Raw genomic sequence first — 24,809 nt, 5'->3', positions numbered from 1 at the left:
ACACGTATCGACACATCACTACATTATCGGCACAACTTAGAATTTTTCTCATTTAGGTCGTGTGCGAGTTAGGCTAAGTTAGGCTAATACGTGTTGATAAAAGTGTGCGAGTTACATTTTGACAGCTAGTATCAGCTGTGAATATATTTTGATATTTTGAACGCAACTTAGCCTAACTCGCACACGTCCTTAACGCTTCATGCGAATTATATTTCTCAACACTGGCTTATTTCAGATACTCAACTTCAACTTCAACTCTGTTTGCATTTTCTTTTATCGTACTTCTTATAACGGTTTTTAATGCGCTTTGAACAGTTTCTGGCGCGCGTGCGGTGTAGTGTGAATTAAGATAATAGTTATTTTAATAAAATATAAGGCAAGTGAGTTTATTTAGTATATAATAATTTTAAACTTAATATAAATGTCAATATTATAATTGAAATATAATTATTATTAAACACAAATACGCTCAAGACCCGAAAGCAATCCATAATTAAGTATGTACATACATACATATGTATGTATAAAATAATATTTGTCCAAATACATGATGAATCATTATTTACATGTCCTAACCCTATTTTCTTCTTACTTAGTCGTGTGGGGACTTTACGTTAAGAAATTGTTACTTGTATTTGGTTAGCAGTCTTGCTGTATATATTTGGGAATAATCCTGAAAATTTATTGTGGGTAACATCGACAGGCTGACTTTATGCGATTACCGTTTAAGCCAGATGAATGAAACTTATGATGAAAGTCTTTTGGAACGATGTTTCTCGATTTCCATGTACATACATATACATTGTTGTAATCGACCGCCAAGATCTACCTGCGTACTTCCAAGTGCTGAATGGCACTTAGTCGTCGATCTTGATGAGTGCCTCCAAAACAAAGACTCAGTTGTTCTTGGAGTATATTGTAAATATGTATATGTATGTAAATTATTTGTTGCTATATTTACTTAACAATATTTCTTGACCTAATGCTTCCTTAAGCAGGATTTAATAAAAAGTCTAAAATTTAATTCTATCACTTTGAATTCTATATATTACTTTGATTGACATTTGTCGTCTTTTAATTGTATTAATTTTCAATAGAAAAAAGGGGCTTTGATAGAGATGAATTCAGATTTGTCTTAGTTTATTTAATAAATTTACTTTCTTATTACTTTCTAATATTATATATAAGAAAGTAAATAATTATGAATGATCTGGGAGTTTTCTCGTACTGATGAAATACTGGATATTGTTGAACTTAAAATATCAATTATTATTCTGCGTCATTTTGCGTATTTTTACAGAAAATTTTTTTGAAATTTTCTTGAATGTGGAATGTAGAGCTTTTGCTTAGTGGTGCTTCATTGTTGTTGAGGACTAAGTTATGATATATGTAAGCTAAATCAATAATCTTCTTTAAAGAAACCTTTTATTTATATAATCCATTTTACACCTTCCATAAAAGCAATCGGATTGGCTATAGCTTTATGCGTAGCGGATTGAATGTAAACATTGAATAAATTACCTTTTATTTGTATCAATGGATCGGTATAGGCTGCTTTAATAGCTAGTCTGTCCTATTCTCATACCAACGTCGATGATATTAGTAATATGTAATTTTATCAAAGAAATTATATTAAGATTTTGAGACATGTTAAAAATATTCCCAATTGAAGATGAGTTACGTAGCGGTGGTATGCTATAGATGAATGATAGGCAACCTAGTCGTTTTTTCCTTTTTCGTGTGGTCTGCAACCGTTTGATATGTATATGATTTCTGTGAGTAAAAGTGCTGTTCAAAGGTATTCCCAGATATTTCACAGACTCTTCCAGTGTGGTCTTAATTGTGGACTTCATTTCAATAATAATTCATTACTTAATATAGTCGAACCTGTACACATTGATATACTTGAGCTGAAGTTTCACCAATTGATACAAACGATACATTGTTGTATCGTCCACATATATGTATATAGAACATAGGGCCAAGTTAACTTTCTCGTAGAACTCCAGAAATGATATTAAGGTACACTTTGATGTTATACATAAAAGTATCGGCTACTAAGTCTTTAGAACTAAAAAGTAGCTTGTTAACAAGAAAACTTACATGTTAAGCTATATCAATCGCTTGCCATGATGTGTTTTCTCAAATGAATCTCTTATATTATTAATTTTTTGTTAGTGCGACTCAGGTTCTTCCTTCGGTGGCCTTTTTTGAACTCAAACTAATTATTATGTTGAAGCTATTTGAGCCAGTGCACTTGAGCACTTTTACTCTTTCTTTACTCGAGGTATTTTCAAAACCCCTCTTTACGCCTTGACTGGATTATTGTTTATCACTGCATCAGACTAAGCAATAATTGACCTCAGATCTGCATACCTCCCCAAGGAATCTGTAACCATTCTGAGATTTGATAACGCGGTGTTGGTAAGTCTGTCAGTTTTCGTAAATAATTTCAGGGCTCTATTCTTTATGTATTTTTTGATGTTTTAGTATAATAACATTTAATATAAAACCGAGAACAATCGTTTTAAATGTATTTTCAAATACATTCTTTATTACTACTATTAAGCAGTATGATGACGCTGTTTTCTAGTTTGTTTGTTTTTATTATCATTTGTGCACATTTCATTTAATTTGGATAATGGTCTAGTCCAGGACTGTCAAAAGCACTACCCTTGAACCTCTTGTGCCCCTCGATATGTTGTTAATCTACCACAATTAGGTAAATTTTTCTTTGTTTTATTGTAGTTTTCTAGTTTGTTTGTTTTTATTATCATTTGTGCACATTTCATTTAATTTGGATAATGGTCTAGTCCAGGACTGTCAAAAGCACTACCCTTGAACCTCTTGTGCCCCTCGATATGTTGTTAATCTACCACAATTAGGTAAATTTTTCTTTGTTTTATTGTTGTATTATTACATTATTTTATTTCTATAGGTTATCAAATAAATGAATTAAAATGTTTGAAATAATTTATTACACTTCTCGTTAATTTACTTAATTGACAAAGACCTCAGTATATATTTCTTTGTACAATTGGTTCAAAAAACTAGTATCCAGTGCCGTTATTCATTATATTAAAAATAAAATATTTTTCGTATGGCAACAACTAATATTAATAATGTTGATATTAATAGAATTGTCATTTGTTAGGCTTATTAGCAGGATGAATTAAAAAAGTTAGCAAATTGCCTTCGGCGGATGTTATATGGTAATATGGGAACACCTAGCAAAAGCTCCAGATTTCTCCTTTTCAAATCTGTAATGATTGCTGTTATGATCAATAATTACAGCACTTTTCTTTGCATAGACTCTATTTATCGTCTGCCAAAAATAGGTCCACAAAGCTCATGTAGTTTGCTGTAGGCTTAATTCTTAAATTCAGACCTAGTACATCTATTAAAGTTTATTATAAGCCTGGTTTTGGGTCTTGCCAGTTTTTCTGTAGTGAAATATTCTGTAGGTAAATTCAATTGTAGTTGGCGATTTTCTGTTGGACATACAGTTTGATGTATTGTTCTCCAATTTTCAACAGCAAATTACATTTCAGTATAGTTTTTAAGGGTAACGTCTAGGCTAATTAGATTTTCAAAATGGTTCGATATAGCACGCATATCATGGACAGTACAATATATGATAATGCACGAAGAGCATAGCATTCAGCTATCATGTACTTGATTTATATAAGTAACACAGTACTTCAGTACTTTTTATAAAATATGTTGCCGCAGAATAATGGATATCGATATTATCATATTCCACTTAAAAAATTCTGATTAATTCTGTACTCAATGCATTTTCATTATATGGATAGACTGTTACTTTACTGTAATAAATTTGTATTTTATTACCAAAATGCTATTTTTTAAAATGAGAGCTGTAACTGGGGTTATAAGGTAATACCCCAGTTCCAGTGCTCGTTCCTGGCGACGTACATCATAGAAGAATTGCTTATAAAAGTATATAGTACAAAAATTCGAATAACTTGTATCTGTTAAATTAGTTAAATCCGCTACAAGTTTGGATGCTTTAATTGAGATGCAGACTTTGAATTTCTTAATAAAATTATGATTCCAGCCTGTAAGACCTGCATTCCATTTCATTTCCATTTACATTTTACACCTATTATTTATGGAAGTGTGACTTTATTTGTGTAATGAAAAATGTGGCGGAAACTGATTCGTTCTGCTTAAAACGAACTGTAGGTCTGTCCATGTGATGTGCTGGTTTACTTAAAATTGGTAATGTCTAGAGTAAACACTTGTGTTTCGTATAATAACGTTAGTATATAATATATATAGTAGATCTGAAAGATACTTCGAACTATAATATTCATTTGGATAAAAATAAAAATTAATAAGTTTTTATTAAAGAATTTTACATAAAGAAGTTAACGGATTTCAAAACTAGAAATGTGATGATTGCTAGCTTCATTTTCCAGTCGTCATATCTTTTCAAAATATAAAAATGTAATCAAAATATATATTTTCCCAGCTAGATAGTTATTTTTAATAATACTATATGATTACTTTTATCAAATAAATTTTTATTTAAACGATTTTCAAACATCTTTGGGTCAAAATACATTTTAAAAATTTTTATTACAATTTTCAGTTTAGTATATTTTACAATTTCTAGTTGTTAGCATTTTTAAAGACAAAATATATTTAAAAACCATCTTGAGATTATGATTTTCCTTCTAATAAATAATAAGTGAATGTTTTTATTTATTTAAATATTTCATTTTGTTCATCTACCCTCCAGTTAGATATGCAAAATGTTTTAAAAGTGAAAACTTATAAAATTTTCACTCTCTGTTTCATTTTATTTCTGTTATTTTTTATCTATAGATACATATATATAAATATATGTATATATAAATAAGAAAAAATATATATATATATTTTTATTCGTTTATAAATTATATATATATATGTACATATTTATATTAAAAATATATATTTATATATATGTTTTTAAATACATATCTACATATATATATATATATTAAAATATATTTATTCACTTTAAATATATATATCTATATAATAAACATATACAATACATATGCATTTATAGATGTATTAACGGCTGTATGTATAAGATATATATGTTAAGTATATATATTACGTATTTATATATATTTAATATATAAATATATAGATAATATTAGATAAATATTATCTATGAATATATATATATATTTATACATATATTCTTAGATATATATATATTTATACATAATTTCTTAGTTATATATTTATATTTATACATATATTCTTAGTTATATATATATATTTTACCCATATTCTTAAAAATATATATATTTATATATATATTCTTAGAAATATATATATTTATACATATATTCTTAGAAATATATATATTTATACATATATTCTTAGAAATATATATATTTATGGATATATATAGATAGATTTATAGATACATATAGATAGATTTATAGTTATATATAGACATATTTACAGATTTATAGATATATACAAACAGATTTATGGATATATATAGACATTTTATAAATACATATATATAGATTTATAGATATATATAGACAGATTTATAGATACATATAGACAGATTTATATATATAGACAGATTTATAGATACATATAGATAAATTTATAGATATATATAGACATATTTATAGATATATATAGACAGATTTATAGATATATATAAACAGATTCATAAATATATATAGATATATTTATAGATATATATAGACAGATTTATAGATATATATAAACAGATTCATAAATATATATAGATATATTTATAGATATATATATATTTATAGATATATTCTTAGATATATATATATATATATTTATAGATATATTCTTAGATATATATATATATATATTTATATATAAATTCTTAGATATATATGTATACAAATATATATATATATATATATTAGATAAATAGAATAATATATGTATACATATTGTGTTACATGTGTATGTGTTTGTATTTATAGATATTCATATTTATAGTTATATAAATATACACATACATGTCAATATATATAAATATACATGCGTATGTGTTCATGTGTGTAGAAGATTTAAAATTATATTTAAATTAAATATAGCAAAGAAAAAAAATTAACAAAATTGTGATGATCGTTGAATTTAATTTTTATATATTATTTTGGTATTATGAGTGTTTTTGCTGATGGCTTATTGTGATGCATATAACTATAATTGTTGCAAATGTTTGTAAATTAACTAAAAGAATTAATAAAAATATAGATTCTTTTTTGAATGTTTAAATTCCAAAATATAACATTTTAAAATACATTTTATGTGCAAATATATGCGCTATTTAATAGTTTTGCAATCTAATGAAATGGATTTGTTAATTTTTATGCTCCGATAATTTGTTGTTAAGTTACAAATTTTGGTTGCCAGAATTTTTAAATAATTTATTATGCTTATTAGGTAAGCATGAATTTCTTTAATTTGTAATTGAATTGTCAGAACTTTTTGAATTTTTTAAATTGAATAAGAGTTCTGTCTTAGTGAATATCAAAATGAAACTTTTTTCTAATATTCTTGAATGATTTGCTTAGGTTTAAATTTGTTTCTTTGCTTTTTTATGATTTTTGAAGCTTTCTTTTAATACGGGTATTTGGCTTTTAGTTGTTGTTTTATTATGAATCTTTGATTTGATGGCGTTTAAGCCAATGTCGGAAATTGACGTTCATCGTTTACTTTTGGTGCTGCATTTTGTTGTTGTCTATCAGAAACAAAGTGGCGTTTTCCTCCACGCCCAGCAGCCCCACGATAGTTGCCTTCAAACCCACGCACATTAGGTTTTTCAATGTTAGCCCCAGACGCACTATTTAAGTTTGAATTACCTGGACGTGGACCACGGCCACGACCGCGACCACCAAAACCACCACCACCACGACGTCCATCATTAAAATTGAATTGAATATCAAGTACACGTTGTTGACGACCAACACGTTGGGGATACATGGCGGGGTCAAATTCGAGTTCTTCTTCGCTTTCGTTTTCTTTCCTCTTATTGTTATTTAATACAATCATTTTTTTCCACTGAGATGTATCTTCGCCTATTAAATGCATTTTATTGTAATGATTTATTTCCATAGACCTTTAATTATTTTTTTTCTTAGATTAGCTTACCTTCGCCAGCTTTACGTATATTGAAAGTTGGTTTTACCCGTTGCTGCTTCTGTGCTTTCCATTCGTCTAATGTCAATTCCTTTGTTTCCTCTTCGACCAGTGTAGTATCAGCCTGCTCAGTTAATATTTCATCGGACTTTTCGACACCGGTGCCAGTAGCTTCTACATCGTTCTTATTAACGTCATCGATTGCTTCCTTTACAGAACCCCAATTATGTGCGCCAGCGCCATCACGTTTATTAATTGCTTTAATACCTATTTTAGAAGATTTTTAATATTATATACATATTAGGAAGAAAAAAGGCAAATATAAAAACTAACAAATATCAATTTTTATGAAAAAAAGACCTTAAAAGCAATAATATATTGAATCAGCAAACAATAATAACAATAATATATTGAATCAGCAAAGAATGTTATATTATAATTACACAAGACAAAGATTTGTCTTACTTTTTTCAGTGTATAGTTATACTTAAGATTAAAACTACACTTACCAGTTTTGTCAGATCCAGATTGACGATCAAATTCACGTTTGCCATTACGATTTCCACCCTCAAAATTTCTAGTACGTGGTGGTCCGCGATTTTCACGGTCCCGATCTGTTCGGAATTGACGGATCTGTTGAGTTGAATCATCGCCTCCAGTTGCGTTATTAAAACCATTTTCCTTGAAATTTCGACGATTGTTACGTATCGTATTAACTGGTCCTTGATTTCCATTTTCGCGTGGTATGGCGTTATTCCGTTTACGATTTCCAGTATTAGTACCTCCAACAGTGGCAGTGGCAACTCCACCTTGCTGCTTTTGTTTTTCATTGATTGCACCGTTTCCGCTTGATACTTTCTTGTTTTCGTTTTTATTCAATGTAAGCGATTTGTTTTCCTTCTCAAAATTAGTCAACTTTTTGTTAGGTTGTGCTCTGCTACTGGCATCGGTATTTTGTTTATTCGTTGATTTGGGTGTTACACCAGCACCATTGCTACCGCCACCACTGTTAGCGTTCTTAACCTGTTTCTTATTCTTGACAACCGTATTATCTAATGGATCACTAATATCATCGTCCATGAACAGTAGTTCATAACGATTAGTACCAGATAAATCCATTTTTCGATTTAATTTATTTCAGTTTGCACTTTTCAATTTTTTCACCTTTAGTATTTTCTGCTTCCTTCTCACTTATAGTAACCTCTGCGTTCAGCACAAAAGCCAAAGAAGTTAGAACACATGCCCAACATGCATGGTATACATATAAAGAAGAAAAGAATTAATGACAGTTTCGAGCTCTGTTCAATAAAATTCAACGATAACGCAGTGTTCAGACAATTGTTTTCTAACAAGAAAAATGGAATGAATGAAAATTGAAATTTGCTTTTTTTGTAATATATTTTTTCTGACTTTTTAATTTTATATATTTATAAAATTTAAATTGAAAGATAAAACTTATTTGATTAAAAATAAAATTTTGGTCTATAATTCACATTTACATTATGCGTGTGACTTTGACAACTTGCTCAATTGTCACATTATGTCAATTCAATTCTGAACATAAACAACACAACAACAAAGCATGAGAAATAAGAATCTGAAAAAGCAGCATAACAAAGAATCAACAACAAATGAAGTTTAAATAGGAAATAAAATTATTTATGGGCGGTTTGAATGTAAATTTTTAGTTCGCCGTCCAATGTTGAGCGTTATTTGTATTAAATAATAATTGCATAAAATTTAAACAGATATACGCATATTTATAAATTAAATATTGTGCTGTGAAATATATTTTACGTTGAATTTGCTCTGAGTAGAATTTGTGTAAGCTATGTTGTGATGACAGTTCCAAAGCCATGGGCCTCACGTCAATTGGGGAACCGTTGTGATAACTTTTTAAAAGAAAGTAACGTAATACATTTTCTAGTCTTATTGTAAGTAAGAAGAACATATTATTTTATTATTAAAATATATTTATTATTTCTTCTTATAGGAAGTGTGCAATTTAGCATTGTCATTTCAAAGTTTTAAGCATACTATATAAGATTTGTGCATAATCTTTAAAGGTCCATTTGTGGAGTCATAATTGTTAATGATTATAAAGTTTAGCTTCATGAATCCCATTGTTACCTATGAAGTGCTTTTAAGGGTTTTATTTTTAATAGCAATATATCTAAGCGGTTATCGACTTGAAAAGTCTTTAAAGAGTCAACTAGAGTCAAAGCTTGTATTTGTAATATGGTGTTAAAATGTCTAAGGCTTGCGTGATTAGTTTAAAGTAAACAGTTACTTGCTAATAGAATAGGATTTTATGGTTTGGATTGAGATTCACACACATATTGCTATTGTAGTATGTCATTTTGGTAGGCTTTTGTTCCAGTATAATATCCTTTATTTGTTGTTGTTGTAGCCCGCTGGGATCTGCTTGTACGACCTGTTTGGGGGAATGTTGAACAGCACTTGGTCGTCTTTGACGAGTGGCTTCGGGACGTAGACCCGGCCGTTCCTGGAACTGTCTTCATTTGTTAACGAGCTATATGACGTTCATTTATTGTTTTTTTTTTTTGTAATCGGTTTGCTACACTTGTTTTACACTTGTTTATTATTGCAATCAGGACATTCCATAATGTCCCATCCAACGGTTGAATGGGAGAAAGTTGTACAGTGTTAGTTAAGGGGTGAAGTGAATTAGTTTGTATGTCTCTTTAATAGTGACTAATAACCCATATAATTATCTTGTAATTACTTTCATGCTATCTGATTTACGAATTCTTGCGGGATATAGCAACAATATAATTTCTATAATAATAGTTCCAAAATTATTATGATTTACATTACTCGTATGGAAAAGCATTAAAAGATTTCTCTCATTTATTCGAATAAAATCGTCTGGTTTTATTACTAAATACTGGATAGAATGATTATACCTAGTAATTAGTATTTATTTAGACTGAATAATTATTATGAAAATAAATTTTACAGAATTTTTTGGTACTTATCTGCTTATATTTTAGCAAATTCTTAAAAAAGGAGATCAGTTAATGCTTTATCTAATTTAAGTCGTATGGAAAAATTATCTAAGTATTCATAGCTTCTATAGATGCAATAAGGAATTATTCTTGTCAATAGATGTTACCGTGATTTTAGTAGGCATATAAAAATCTACAAGTTTTAAATCGTGCTATTTCGCTATAAGATACAGAACTTCGTCTCTTACCAAAAAAGACGAATAAGCACTTACACAAAAAATTTCTATATTTTCGATCGTATCTTTTATTGTAATTATAATAATATTGATTTAAAAATGTCTTTAACCTTTACTATTTGAATAATTCTAGTTTAATAAACTAACAAAGGAACAACACAATGAGTAGGAGTCGGAACAGCGGTAAAGAAGGAGTGCCTAAAGTAAGTGAGCATTATAATTTTAATAATATTGCATAAAAATTAATAAATAAAATTAAATACAAAAAAATAGGATGATGATCAACAACCAAGTTCTTCCGGTTTGCGGCGTTCTTCTGGTAAGATGTTTGTATATGTTAAATAATGAATGTTGTAACATTAATTTTTTATAATTTCATTTCATTTCATCATCTTAACTACTAACAACTTGTAAATAATTCTTATATATAATATTAAATATGAGTCATTCTTATACAAATCGGACACCTTTATGACGTCAGCATCTTCGATTTAGCTGATTTTTTTTTTTTATGAGCTTTTATAAAATTAAAAGACCTTTATTTTGGCATAAATTTTGAAATTTTTTCCTAGTAAATGTGGACCAATGAGGTTTTCAGAATTGGCAGTGTAGATGCATTTTTAGACGGTCATATCTCTGGCTTCATAAATGATAGAAACTTGAAATTTATTGCGTTTTAAAGATACTTGATTGAACTTCGACGGTTTCAGACAAGGATGCCTTACGTCCCCCGGATGTTAAAAGTCGTATCCAAAAAGGCCGTATAGCTTATGCTAAGCATAGATATATTTGACATTTGACCGATATTCGTCTAGAAACGAAGATTAAGATATTCAAGGCGTGCGTTAAGTCGGAGGTGATGAGGTCATTTTTTGCCAAAATCTACCCGATTTGTAAAAGAATGACCCATACACAGAACTGAACTTTTCAAAATCAATTATTGTATGTATGTACTATATGTATACTGATTGATTTATTGGGTTTAGTTCAGTTTCAAGTGTCTACAAGTCTGAATACAAAATGAACACTAGACAAATTGTTCGACAATATAAGTTTTAAGGGGTTTATTGCTTAAATCTATTTTTCAGTTTTAGAAACGGAAGATAGTGAAGATATTGGACATATTGAAGAGATTGATAATAGCAACATTGTTGACGTTCGAACTTTAGGTGATTTCAAAGAAATAGAAAGATTTGTTGATATACTGATGAAAAATCTTGAAAGATTTAATACAATGGAAATGTTCTGCATAATTAATTATTTAGTTAAGGCGTATAATGTTTGTTTAAATGAATACGGTAGTTCACCTAAAAAAATGAATAAATCACTTGAACAGAAAAAACCCCAAAATTTACTTCTGAGAAGAAATGTGTATCATATTTGGCATATTGATGAAAAAGAAATTAATAATTATATATTCAAATGTGTTAATATATTGAAAAAGAAAATATTTCGTTCTATAAACACTGAAGATAATGATTCTGCAATAACGAATATTCAAAATCAATTAATTCATCGCGACTCATTACAAGAGCCTTATGCACTTTCAGTGTCTACACTATCAAATCGACAAGAATACATTACTACCGAGGAGCAACTAATAAGGGAAAGGAGAAATGAAACATTACAAGAATCCTCTGTGTCTTCATCATCAAAGCGAAAAAAAAATAACACTGAAGTGGAACTAAGAAAAGAAAAGAGAACTCAAACATTACAAGAGTCCTCTGTGTCTTCATCATCAAAGCGACAAAAAAATAACACTGAAGTGGAACTAAGAAAAGAAAGGAGTGCTCAAACATTGCAAGAGTCCTTTGTATTTTCACCATCAAAACGACAAAAAACTAATACTGAAGTAGAAGTAAGAAAAGAAAGGAGTGCTCAAACATTGCAAGAGTTTTTTGTGTTTTCACCATCAAAACGACAAAAAACTAATACTGAAGTAGAAGCAAGAAAAGAAAGAATAACTCAAACATTGCAAGAGTTCTCTGTGTTATCACCGTCAAATCGCCAAAAAAATAATACTGAAGTAGAACTAAGAAAAAAAAGAATAACTCAAACATTGCAAGAATCTTCTGTATTGTTACAATCAAGGCGACCACAAAACAATACTAATGAGCAACTAAGAGAAGAAACAAAACTTCAAACACTGAAAGGTCCTTCCGTGTCTTCACTATCAAAACAACAACAAATTATTACTGAAAAGGAACTTAGACTTCGATGTCGTCGCTCCAAAAAAACATTACACCAAATGCCAACAAATTTAATAATAAATAATAAATTTGAGGGGGATAGTAAATATGATTTCTTTTCATGGAATAAAACATTACTTGCCCAAAAGAGTAATCTTAAATTATCCAGTATGACAACAGACACAAAAAAGTTGTTTTCTTCCGTGTCAGGGTCCAGTTTAGGGATAATGGCACGTGAAAATTTAACAGGAAGTAATATCACACAAAAACAATTAACTGCTCCCTCACTGCTGCCTGGTTCCGATGCTAATACTGACATTAACTTTGTAACCCCCACAATAAATACTGATAATTCCTCCAGGTATCACATTTTGTTGATTCTTCTATAACGTCTTTAAACGAAGTGGCCTAATATTGTTCTTAAAGTCACAGAATTAAATTTTAATTAATGGGCAATAGGCTTTAATTGATCATATTTGATCTAAAAGAGCTCGTTTCAAGATGTTTTCACTTATCCTAGACGCATTACACGATGTAAAAAATATATAGAGAGGCAAGAATTTATATAAAAATCTTGCAATAGTAAATAGTAAAGAAATGAGTGAAATTTATTTGTCTGTACAGGCGACTGGTTACTAGACGTAGATTTAGCCATTCCTGGAACGAAGCTTCTCATCTGAAAGTTCACCATGTGCCAAGTTTTTGTGCCCACAATAATTTTTTATTTAAGTCTAGAAACTCTAGAATAATATTAGTAATAAAGCCTAAAGACAGTTTTTCTGTATATGATTCTTACTGGGGTATAATATTACTAATATATACATTTTAACTACAGTTTTTTGTACTGATTATAGTTACGTATATATATTAGAACTTTACATATTAATATGCTGATTAAAGCTAATATGTTTTAACACGATATTGCTGTTATACATATCTATTTGTATGAAACCATAAGCAGATGTTTGAACATCTTCATTTAGCTCGCATATCTTCGAATGGCTATAACTTCTTCAAGTAGTTCGAAGATGTCTATTGTACGATTCAAGTGTGCCCGAACTGTTCCAAATCATTTTCAACAATAACAAGTTCCAATATATATATGTATATATATTACTTGTAAAGTATATATATAAACTTGTAAATATTTAATTACATTTTCGTATTCAGTTGTTTTATTTTTTTTAAAAAGCTTGCATTTGTAAATTCTCTGTTTACATGTGTAGTGCGTCTAGAAGATTAAATCTGTGCATATATTCCTAATTGAACTTTATACAATAGCAAAAAAACACAGATTGAGATGTCTTTTGAATCACGTATATATGGAAAATATACAAGTGTGAGCACATTACCCAGCATTCAAGAGGAAAATTTTCGTCGAACTCTTTTAAAACGATCGTCACATGTTTTGGATACTACCTCGACGCCGTACAGACCAACTGAACGTACTCTAATTGAACATTTGAGCGGAGACACATCTCTAAACCACATAATTGAGTATGAACATGATAATATTGAGAAAAATAATAAAGATGCAAATGCTGCAGCTGAAACAAATTTATCCCAACCAAACGTGTTCAATTTGGAGTCTGATCCACTTAAGATCTGTAATGAGAAAAATACTGTAATGACAGTAGATGTTGAAACAATAAACATAGCTAGTAATATAACATTTCAGGATCATAAAAATTGGTATGATGTTATGCGTGAGAGAGCAATGGATATTAAATATACAGTGGATGGAGTAACGAAATATCGGAAAAAAAAGAAGAAGAAAAAGCAACAGCAGAAAATGTTATGTAGCACTGAAGAACCTCAACTAGAGTTTGGACAACTTTTAGCACGTCAGCATCTATCAAATGGCATTGATGTTAATAGTCAATTAGCTAATGATGTTATTTTTCCCAACATCGAAGTCGAAGTGAGTGCAAATAATAAACATAAATCCTTACAGCAATCGCATTTAGAAAAACCGAATAGTTCAAAAAACAGTATCGAAGATTTGGATGATTGTGAATTAAATAACATAAGAGAGATTGCTAATAGAGGTCAAAATAAAACAACTATTGATCAAATCAATTCGATTGATGACAACAATAAAAGCAATGAAAATCGTTCAATAAGCGTAATTGATAAAATTCGCAATGTTCACAGAACCCCAATAAGAACCATCATCAGTTCTCATAAAGAGACGGTAGATCCACATACTGAATTTTTAATTGCAAATAATGATGACATTTGTGTGTTAAGTGATAACATTGAAATGTGGCGTCGTATGATAATAAAGAACAAGCAATCAATTCATTCATGTTTGCAGCCTTCATATAGATATGACCCTACAATTATAATATCTGCAAATAAATTATATTTGCATATTAAACTTATAATATTGAAGGAAATAATTATGAATAGAAACGTTGATCTTAATAAAATAAAGTCAATAAAGACCCGTTTAGAGGCCAGTATTGCATTTTCGTTTTTATTGGAACTTAAATCTGCAGATGTGATTAATTTATCTACCGATGGTTATATATTTTCATTAAAATAAATTGATCTTTTACATTGCTTTATATAATATTATGTGTCTATATAATTAAATTAATTATATTAAATTTATAATTTCTACTGTTTTATAAAGTTATTCTTTTATTACACTTATTTATAAAATATTTAAATTAACATTATCCTTTGTTTCGTAGTTTTGTAGTAATTACAATACATATTTCAATTCAAAATATATAATAATTATTACAGTTGTATAATTACTAACAAAATTACTACATTAAAATCTATTATTTTTGTAATTCTTTTGTTCTCTAACTCCTTTTGTTAATTACTAATAAATAAATTTTTTTAGATTATATTTTTAAATTATTTCATTAACTAATGTAATTACTAATATAACTAATACAACATCGAACATATATGTGTTGTTTTGTAATTCTTCTGTTGTCTAACTATTATTCATTACTATAAAATATATACTTTAATAAATTTTAACATATATATAAAGTTGTGTGATTCTTTTGTTGTCTAAATCCTCTTATCAATTACTTTTTTCTTACTTTACTTTACTTACTTTACTTTTAAAATTCTTTAGTTATCTTTTATTTAAACTATTTCATTAACTAATATTTATAAATTATTTCATTAACTAATAAAAATTTAATAAATATGTGTAGTTTTGTAAATCTTTGATGTGATCTAACTACTCTTATTTATTACTAATAAATATGTACTTTAATTAGCTTACTTATGTTTGTTATATTAACTAAAAAAATTAATATAATATGTAAAGATTCTTTTGTTGTCTAAATTTTCTTGTTAATTACTTTTTCTTACTTTACTTTACTTTTAAAATTCTTTAGTTATCATTTATTTAAACTATTTCATTAACTAATATTTTTAAATTATTTCATTACCTAATAAAAATTGAATATATATGTGTAGTTTTGTAAATCTTTGATGTGATCTAACTACTCTTATTTTTTACTAATAAATATGTACTTTGATTAGCTTTTTAATTACTAATAAATTTATGCTGTAATTACTTTAAATATGTTTGTAATATTAACTTAAAAAATTAGTAATATATGTAAAATAAAATGGGCGCTTAAAATGTTTGACTCACATATTCGAATTTCAGTAGACTCAGTTGGCCTACCATCATAATACCTTATCATTTTAAACCAACAGTTAAAACATTTTAATTATTATTTAAATATATATTATAATTAAAATTTTTCATCACTCAAAGATTCTGGAAATCAACCACCACCCGAACAAAGTTCGTATCTAGAGAAAAATACATCTGGTGGTAAAAATTTATCAAGTGGTAATAATGCTGGAGAAAAACAAAGTTCTAAAAATATCTCTTGCGGCACTGATCGCCAAGAATTGAGAAGTGATGAATCTGCATTATTGAAGGATAACCTAGAAAATTCAAACGATGTAAATTATGATAATTTTTCATCTGCCATTCAAACTGCCACTAGATATGATAAGGGTGATGATAATAAAATAATACTTACTAAATTAGGTAAAACCAGCGAGGAGCACCAATATGGAGAACAAATTGTCGATCCCACATTTGAAGAAGAGAGTTTGCCTAGATATTATTTAGGTCAGTATAACAAATAATAATGAATATACAATTGAATAAAGGTTAACGTCATCTAATAATGTAGTGGACGAAGAAAATGATAATGTCGCATCCGGAATATTTGATGACAGAGTACGTGAGTTTTATATACCACCAACTCCAAGCACAGATGAGAAGGTTATATTTACTAGTGGTGTAACTGTTGGAAAGAATTTTGCAAAATTTGATAGCATACCCATACAGGTTTTATATAGTAAAATTTTAATTTATTGCTAATTTAAGTTAAAATATACTTTTCTAACATTTATATAAGGCATCTGGAGAAAATGTACCTCGACCTATTGCTGATTTCAGTGACGCAGGCTTAAATCAAGCCGTGTACAATAATATAGTCAGGTCAAAATACACAAAGCCTACTCCAATTCAAAAGACTACAATTCCAGTTGTGGCTAGTGGACGAGATTTAATAGCGTGTGCACAAACTGGTTCTGGAAAAACAGTGAGTATAGCTTTAAAGTCAAATTTTATAAATAATATATTTTCTCTATATTTTTTTTATAGGCATCATATCTTATTCCCCTTGTAGATTCATTGCTCGGAGCAAAGGTTAATATTGGCAAACCTAATGTGGTTATTCTCACACCAACACGCGAATTAGCTATTCAAATTTATAATGAAACACTTAAATTTGCATACAACTGCGATTTTGAAGCAAGGGTTTTATATGGTGGAACATCAACGAAATATCAGCAAAACTTAGTTCTACGGGCAAATATCCTAATTTGTACGGTAGGCCGATTAATTGACTTTGTCCGTCGTGAATATATATCATTTGAATGTACAACAACATTTGTGCTCGATGAAGCGGACAGACTGTTGGATCAAGGGTTCTATGACGAAATTTTGTTTCTAATTAAACACAAAACAATATTAAATCCGGAAAACGTTCAGATTCTTATGTATTCCGCCACATTCCCGACCGCTGTTCAAATGTTGGCGGCAAATTTATTGAAGGATTATGTATTCATAAGTGTTGGTATCGTTGGAAGTGCATGTAGTGATATAAAGCAAACCTTTTTTAAAGTTGCGAAATTTGAAAAGCGTTATAAATTAATGGTTAGTTCTTTTTTTTTTTTGTTGCAGAAATAACAAATTAATATTTTTATATACGAAAGAGGTAAAGAGTAATGAAATTTTATTATTAATTAATAATAATTTATGACTTCGTTCTCATATAAACAGAACAAGTGAATTTGTTAATAAAAATTTCACAGCGAATTATCAAAACACCAGAAAAATGTGCGAACACAAAAAACAAGTACGGCTTTGGGTCAGTTGGTTAAGGAGCGCTGACTCTGAGTTTCAAATTTGGCAGGACACGAGTTTGATTCTTGGTACTTGCAGTCTCAAAAAATTATTTACGAATACAAGAATTATTTTCAAGACCACTGATAATGGGTATTTGGCAATACACGAAACAGATGTATGGTCAGCCAAAAATATAATTAATTAAAATAATATAAAAATAAATTTTTGTTGTAGTTTACTACTTTTTGAACTAACTTGACTATACAGCTGAATCGGATATTTCCAAATATTTATGATCAGTGATTCCAAATACTAAAAGTTATACTTAAATCCTGCTTAATTTGATATATAGACTTACGTTTTAGGTACGTGAACCAACGCCGTGCTGAATTTGTGCTATTTAAACTTGAAGTATTGCAATTATGTTGGTATTGCTACACCCAAAAATTAGTTTGCTTTGTCATATTAGAACAATCACATAAACCACAGCTATATACAAATACGAATAACTGTTCTATTTGTTGTCAGATTTCAATAATATTTTTTTTTAACGAAAACACGAAAAGAAAACCAGATTATTTATGTTAATTAAAAATGTTGTTGCATTTCATTACTATTTACACTTTTTCTATATAAAATAGTTTTATGAAAAATATTATATAAATGAACGTAATTTTTTAAGGATATGTTAATGGAAACGGAAGATATAAGCGGAACACTAATATTTGTTGAGACGAAAAGGTTAGCAGATTTCTTAGCGACATTCCTCTCTGAACATAATATTCCATCTACCTCAATCCACGGAGGTAGACTGCAGAGTCAAAGAGAACTGGCATTAAAGGACTTTAAAACTGGTCATATGAAAATTCTTGTAGCAACAAATGTAGCAGCAAGAGGCTTAGGTAATTACGGTTGTTGTAATCAATTTATATATGACTTTTGATATATATCTATATATATTTTAGATATAAAAAATATAAAACACGTCATTAACTTTGATTTGCCATTCACTATTGAAGAGTACGTTCATCGTATTGGACGTACAGGACGCCTTGGTAATAACGGAAAAGCAACAAGTTTTTATGATCCCAACGTTAACAGGATTTTAGTGAATTCTTTAGTAAAAATTTTACTAGAATCAGGTCAAAAAGTACCAGACTTCTTTAAAGAGAGAAATCTGGTGAACTTACCTGTAACAACTGGACAACGTGTAGATAATAGGCAATTCGGAGCTGAAGATATACGTGTCATGCAGGTAATACATTAATACTAAACTTACCTGCTCAAAATATTTGCTCTTATTTTAAATCCAATAGTTAAAATAAACAATTCCCAAAACTTGAACTATTGCATTCTAAGCTATAAACATTCGAAAGTTCGAAAAAATGTTAGTAATATTTTTAGTTTTTATTTTTTTTTTCTCTGATAATTTAGAAGATAGTTTTTTTCTTTTCAATTTGATTTTTTTTGACACAATGTGATTATATGTATATGATAGTTTAAATTTACTGAGCAAACTCAGTGTACTTTCATTATATAGAATTTTTTAAATTATTACTACTGCAAGGAATTGCTTCAAAATATGATATTTGACATTTGGGTTCTGTTCATACATAGTAAAATTCTGAAATCTTTGACAAGCTCGAATAATATTTGAAGCAATACTACACTAACGTCTTGTAGGTGGTACTTGCTTTAATATAACGAACTTTGAAATAGTTGATAATTAATTTGTTAACTAATAATCATATTTTTATCAAGTAATCTTACGTGAATCTTAAGAACCAGCAGCGTTTATAAAGTATTTGTGTATGTATCAAAAATGTTCAGAACCAGAACGCCAGAACATGAGTCTATGAATCGCAATTTTGTCTTACTAACATGGTCAATAAAAAAAAATTGTCATATTTAGAGTAAAAATGGCTCTGTTATATGTTGTTTAGGTACGAGTCACATGATTAGGTCATACTTATTCAAAAATGAAGAAAAGCAGAATTTCAAAGCTAATAGCGCACGGAACAGAGTCATTAACAGCACTTTTTTCCATTTGTTGTTGAATATACTCGTAATAGGTATGTATTGCATGTCATCAGAGTAATAACTATATGGTCTACATGACGAGTTGCTTTCGTTGGTGAAACATTTTTTGTATTTGAAGTCATTGTCTATTGCAAACAAATCAACGACAATTCTAGCTGAACAACTCTAGTAAACAACTAGCACTTCAATCTTGATATATAGTCTAACAGATAACTGACTGAAATCTGTTTTTACCGTTAATACTGAATATCTATTAATTAAGTATAAATATATCTTTCGATCTTGAGATATTGTCTAACAGATAACTAACCGAAATCTGTTTTCACCATTAATGTTAAATATCTATTAAGACCGTGTGCGAGTTCGGGTATATTGAAGAAAAATGAATTGAAATTACCTACGGATTTTTTGCACTGCATTTATTATTTTTGGTTAAAAGTTTTTAAATTTATTAATTTATTTATTAAATATCTTATGAAATTTTCACAATGATAAAACTTAATTTAACTAAATTTTAATCTAATTTACCATACTCGAAATTCTGGTAAATACCAATATTCGCTGGCATACCGACATAATTTACTATTTTCCTCAATTTACTTGAACTCACACACGGCCTAATTAAATATAATTATAACTTTCGTTTTCTATTAATTAAAAATACTGTAACGCTAGATATACTCAGTCTGTAATTAAATAATAAGCTTATATTAGGGATATCGAGTTTATACTTTTTATATTACATCAATTTCTTTACAGCCAGTTCAAATCATACGAGTGGAGGCTGAGGAATCATGGGATTCATCTATATAATAGACCTGCGGCTATTTCAATTAACATACATTCAGGTTTACTTATAAGAGAAGATATTTTTCGAAAACTATACACAAATAATTGTACAATATGAAGATGCAGATATTTAAGGTTCATTAACCGCACTGAAATGGAATATTTTAAATTTATTTGATATACTAAAATACTGAAATTGTTAAATAATATTTGTTTTATATAAGTCTAATAGAATTTTTTTAATTAAATATATATTTTTGTAATCAAAGAATTTTTTATATAAAATATTAAAATCATCACAAAGGTCCATATGAGTATATTTATCTAACTTTATAGGGTGGTTATTCCAAGTTTTTCCTTTTTATTAATATAAATAGTATTATTTCTTTTAATAAACAATTTATTTAAAAATTTCATTTTACAATACATTGTAAGTGGTACGATTTCTAAACTGTGCCATATGCAATTGCATGCAAAAACTTGCCCAATCATGTTTAATTGCATAATACACGGACGGACAGACAGCGTCCTGTAAAAATGATTTATGCTTCAATTTATTAAACGATATCTCTAATATCTTTCATGATGCAATATCGGTCATAATTACCCATCATTGGGTCCAATAACGAAAGCTGGCTATAGAGTTTCGTTTTAATTATTTTCTTGTTATATTTTATTATCACTGTTGTCCAGTTGCTTACATAGACGGTCCAAAAATGTTCATTAACTTCGCTAAGCATTCTCCTCTTTATTATGCGCCACGGCCTGCTTTGGTATGTATTCTTGGGTCACAGTATTTTTTTTTTTTTTGTATATTTTAAGTTTATTTTTAATGGACAAAATTTTGAAGTGTATTACCAATTTCGTTTTAAAGCGTTTATTAGCCTGTATTCTATCTAATAATGTTATATTGATAGTGCACAATATACCATATTATATAAAGGATTTAACACTTAAGTATGTCTAACTTATCGTCAAAACATTTGTACATTTTCTTAAGTTCACAAGAAGTCTTTTAAATTTATAAATTTGAAATAGGCTTTAGTATAAGCCTTATATATGCAAGATATTATCATGCATTATGTTTAGTAAAATACCAATATATAAGTTTACATACAGTAAAACCTCTGTTAAACAGAAGCGGTTCGAAGAATGGGCATCTTTTTAAATCGTCTTAATACTTTCTTTTCAAATTTTCAATACTTTCCAGGTTTTCTTAAAAGGACTGAATGGTTAACTGAATTTGTCAAAATTATAATTTTAAATAAATGATAATTATTTCTTAACTCTTTGGAATATTAAATATGTTAAAGATGTGTCTGTATTTGTTCACCCACCATTCTCTTTACTAGGGGTTGACAATGCCTCTCGACAAGCTACAATAACAATAACAGGATTAGCTTAAGTTTTGTAGATATTCTGGTTATTCCAAAGATGCAAAGTGATGTATATATCGAATAGAGATTTGTAAGTAAATTTGAATGGTTTCCAAACTTACTTACAAATTTTTCTATGTTATATATGTAGCAAGGTGACCGCATAAACGAACAATAATTCTTGATCTGAAACTTAACTTTGGTGCTGTTGGCATTTGCATTCCTGATCTGTGGTAATCTATAGGTTTGACTCCGGAAAAAAGTAATTACAATTATCGTATAGTTCAGGAAAAATAGAACTAAATTTTCTAGTATAGACGCTAAGTACAGTGATAGTGTTTACACTACCGCAATTAAGTCGAAAAGTACAAAATCTGCTAATAAGGTTTGATAGTTGTGTAAACATAGTATTAGGACCTAAAATTACATATGGTATATCAATAATATATATATTCGTAAAGAAATTAGTATATTCTTTAAACATTTAAACATCAATTATAAGTTGATTAACAGTTATCTATAAAAAAGTGCATTTATCCAAATTTGACTGCAATAAGAAGTGTTTGAGATTTCTTCCTTAAAAGCTTATGTGGATTATTATATTTATTTCTCTAAAAATTAAATTATGCTTGAATTATACTTCTACAAGTATTCTTAATCCGTTGCAAACAATTTTGTTAATTTTTGTTAATTAAACTAAAAGATTATGAGATGTAGTTATACAAATCTAGTCAGTTTTTTTTATTCGTTGATCTCAAAATTGCTAGATCGGTTCAATTTGTCGATGTGGTATACTTTGTAGCAGTGGCATATTCAGGAAAATAAGAGAATAGATCCATCTTCTGACAATATAATGCATATTACAAAAAATGGAGCTTAGAGAACTATGTGCAATATTAAGGTTTCCGATAATATATGTTACAGTCATCCGAATTTGATCATCAAAAAATCTAATCTGAAAGCACAATAAGTAAATAAGTTTGCATTGCAAGTGGTAAACAAACACATAGAGAAGCGGACAGATGGACTGTTAGAGAAATAAATTGGAGATAGAGAAACTAATAGAAATATAGATCGATTTGTATTGTTGATTCGATCAAGAAAATCTTTTATTTTGTAGTGCTTGCCATATCTCCTTAACTGCGGAGTTTAACATCTGAACAAATTTAATATATTTACATATATATGTTTATGTATTTACTTATATATTTACGCTGTGTATGTGTGAAAAATATATAAATTGGGAAGAAGTAAATATTTGCTATGAATTTTATCATCGTCATTTTAATAGATGAGATTTTTTAAATATTAAAAAATAAATAAATTAAAGTAGTGAATCACAACAACAAAAATTATTTTTTATATTATTTTAATTAATTGGATTTTTGGCTCATCATTGGTGGTCTTGGAAATAATTCTCGTATTTAATTATTTGTAAATAATTTTTTTTTGCGACTGCAAGTATCAGGAATCGAACCCGTGCCCTGCCAAATTTGAAGCTCAGAGTCTGCGCTCCTTAACTTTTGGATCTTTAGGAATAATCTATGCTATTTTAGCTATTTGATTATTAGGATTTATTACCTGAGCTCAATATATATTTACAGTAGGAATAGATGTAGATACTCGAGCTTATTTATATAAGCTCAAAATATATAGCTTTTATATTTTGCTAATTTGCCGTTAAAGTTTTTATTAACAAATTCACTTACTGTGTTTTATATTAGAATGAAATCATAAATCAGCTGTAGAATAATTGAATTAATTAATTATATTTTTATTTTTAATTGTTAAATTTCAATACTATTCTGTTTGTAGATGCATTATTTTTTGCATGATTTATATATTCTATCGTATGTATAGAACCAAATCTAGAAACGTAATACTGAGAAAGTCATGCTAATGTTACTCTACGAGTCGCAGGGGCGAGACCAATATTTTGTGAATATAAGTTGTAATTTAACGTCAATTTTTCAAATGGAAGTGATTATTATATTTAATAGAAACTAGTATATTTCATAAATCAAAATTAATAATTGGATTTGATATGGATGGAGAATCGCTTCGGGATATAGTAATTAAAATTTTAAAAAGATTTCGCATTTTCATAAAAATTTGTTAAAGTTACGCAAGACAAATAAAGTTGAAGCGAATAAATGGGCTTCAAAAGTTGTACCAAAAACTGTCGTATATGTGAGGGGGATAACCTAAGTGATTAGCCAAACCACCCCTGATGTCGAAAGAAAAAATCGATATACTTCATGAAATTTTCACCACAGTTTCGTGTTAAGAATGTAAAGAGGTTAACACGGTATTTTTCAGTCAACGGCAGTGTTTTCTTTGTAGCAGTTACATCCTGTAAAATGACAACACACTTTTATATAAAATGACTTTAATTTGTTTTTTTTCTGCTTCTCAATGTGAAAGGATAGAAGAAGTAAATTTTATGACGGAAAATCTGAAAAGGAATTACCTCATTTCAGAGTGCAAAAAATAAAGGAACTTCGAAAGCTGATATATATGAAACTGATATATATGGTGTTTAACAGTATTTTTATCTTTCGCTTAGTAAAAATGTAAATACTTGCCTTCGTTAATGTGTTGTGTCTAACCGTGCTCTGGAGAGTGTTATGAAATAGCCT

The 24,809-nt window shown here is 28.5% G+C and overlaps 2 protein-coding genes across 6 annotated transcripts; one reads left to right on the top strand and one right to left on the bottom strand.

The window, feature by feature from the left end:
- Window positions 1–293: 293 nt before the first annotated feature.
- On the top strand, window positions 294–21,100 carry LOC119687579 (ATP-dependent RNA helicase vasa-like). Of its 4 annotated transcripts, XM_038101946.1 has the most exons (10): window positions 294–380; window positions 10,500–10,569; window positions 10,640–10,685; window positions 16,313–16,678; window positions 16,743–16,900; window positions 16,971–17,156; window positions 17,219–17,773; window positions 18,648–18,867; window positions 18,931–19,220; window positions 20,765–21,100. In XM_038101946.1, exons 2-10 carry the CDS (start codon window positions 10,528–10,530, stop codon window positions 20,816–20,818), a joined length of 1,917 nt encoding a protein of 638 aa, XP_037957874.1. In that variant the 5' UTR covers window positions 294–380; window positions 10,500–10,527; the 3' UTR covers window positions 20,819–21,100. The 4 variants fall into 4 exon arrangements, with proteins under 4 accessions (XP_037957874.1, XP_037957872.1, XP_037957871.1 ...); XM_038101944.1 differs by lacking the exons at window positions 16,313–16,678; window positions 16,743–16,900; window positions 16,971–17,156; ... (2 more) ...; window positions 18,931–19,220; window positions 20,765–21,100 and adding exons at window positions 11,455–12,916; window positions 13,837–15,110 and having other exon boundaries at window positions 294–376; XM_038101943.1 differs by lacking the exons at window positions 16,313–16,678; window positions 16,743–16,900; window positions 16,971–17,156; ... (2 more) ...; window positions 18,931–19,220; window positions 20,765–21,100 and adding exons at window positions 11,455–12,916; window positions 13,837–15,110.
- On the bottom strand, window positions 6,321–19,384 carry LOC119687582 (plasminogen activator inhibitor 1 RNA-binding protein). Of its 2 annotated transcripts, none has more exons than XM_038101950.1 (4): window positions 19,245–19,384; window positions 7,671–8,506; window positions 7,174–7,428; window positions 6,321–7,100 (listed from the first exon to the last, which is right to left on the bottom strand). In XM_038101950.1, exons 2-4 carry the CDS (start codon window positions 8,278–8,280, stop codon window positions 6,703–6,705), a joined length of 1,263 nt encoding a protein of 420 aa, XP_037957878.1. In that variant the 5' UTR covers window positions 8,281–8,506; window positions 19,245–19,384; the 3' UTR covers window positions 6,321–6,702. The 2 variants fall into 2 exon arrangements, with proteins under 2 accessions (XP_037957878.1, XP_037957879.1); XM_038101951.1 differs by having other exon boundaries at window positions 7,671–8,364.
- Window positions 21,101–24,809: the final 3,709 nt, after the last annotated feature.

This window comes from Teleopsis dalmanni, chromosome X, assembly GCF_002237135.1.
Source record: "Teleopsis dalmanni isolate 2A chromosome X, ASM223713v2, whole genome shotgun sequence".
In the NCBI taxonomy this organism is placed as follows: Eukaryota; Metazoa; Arthropoda; class Insecta; order Diptera; family Diopsidae; genus Teleopsis; species Teleopsis dalmanni.
The sequence above is the reverse complement of the archived record's forward strand: the minus strand, read 5'-3'. Positions and strand labels throughout refer to the sequence as shown.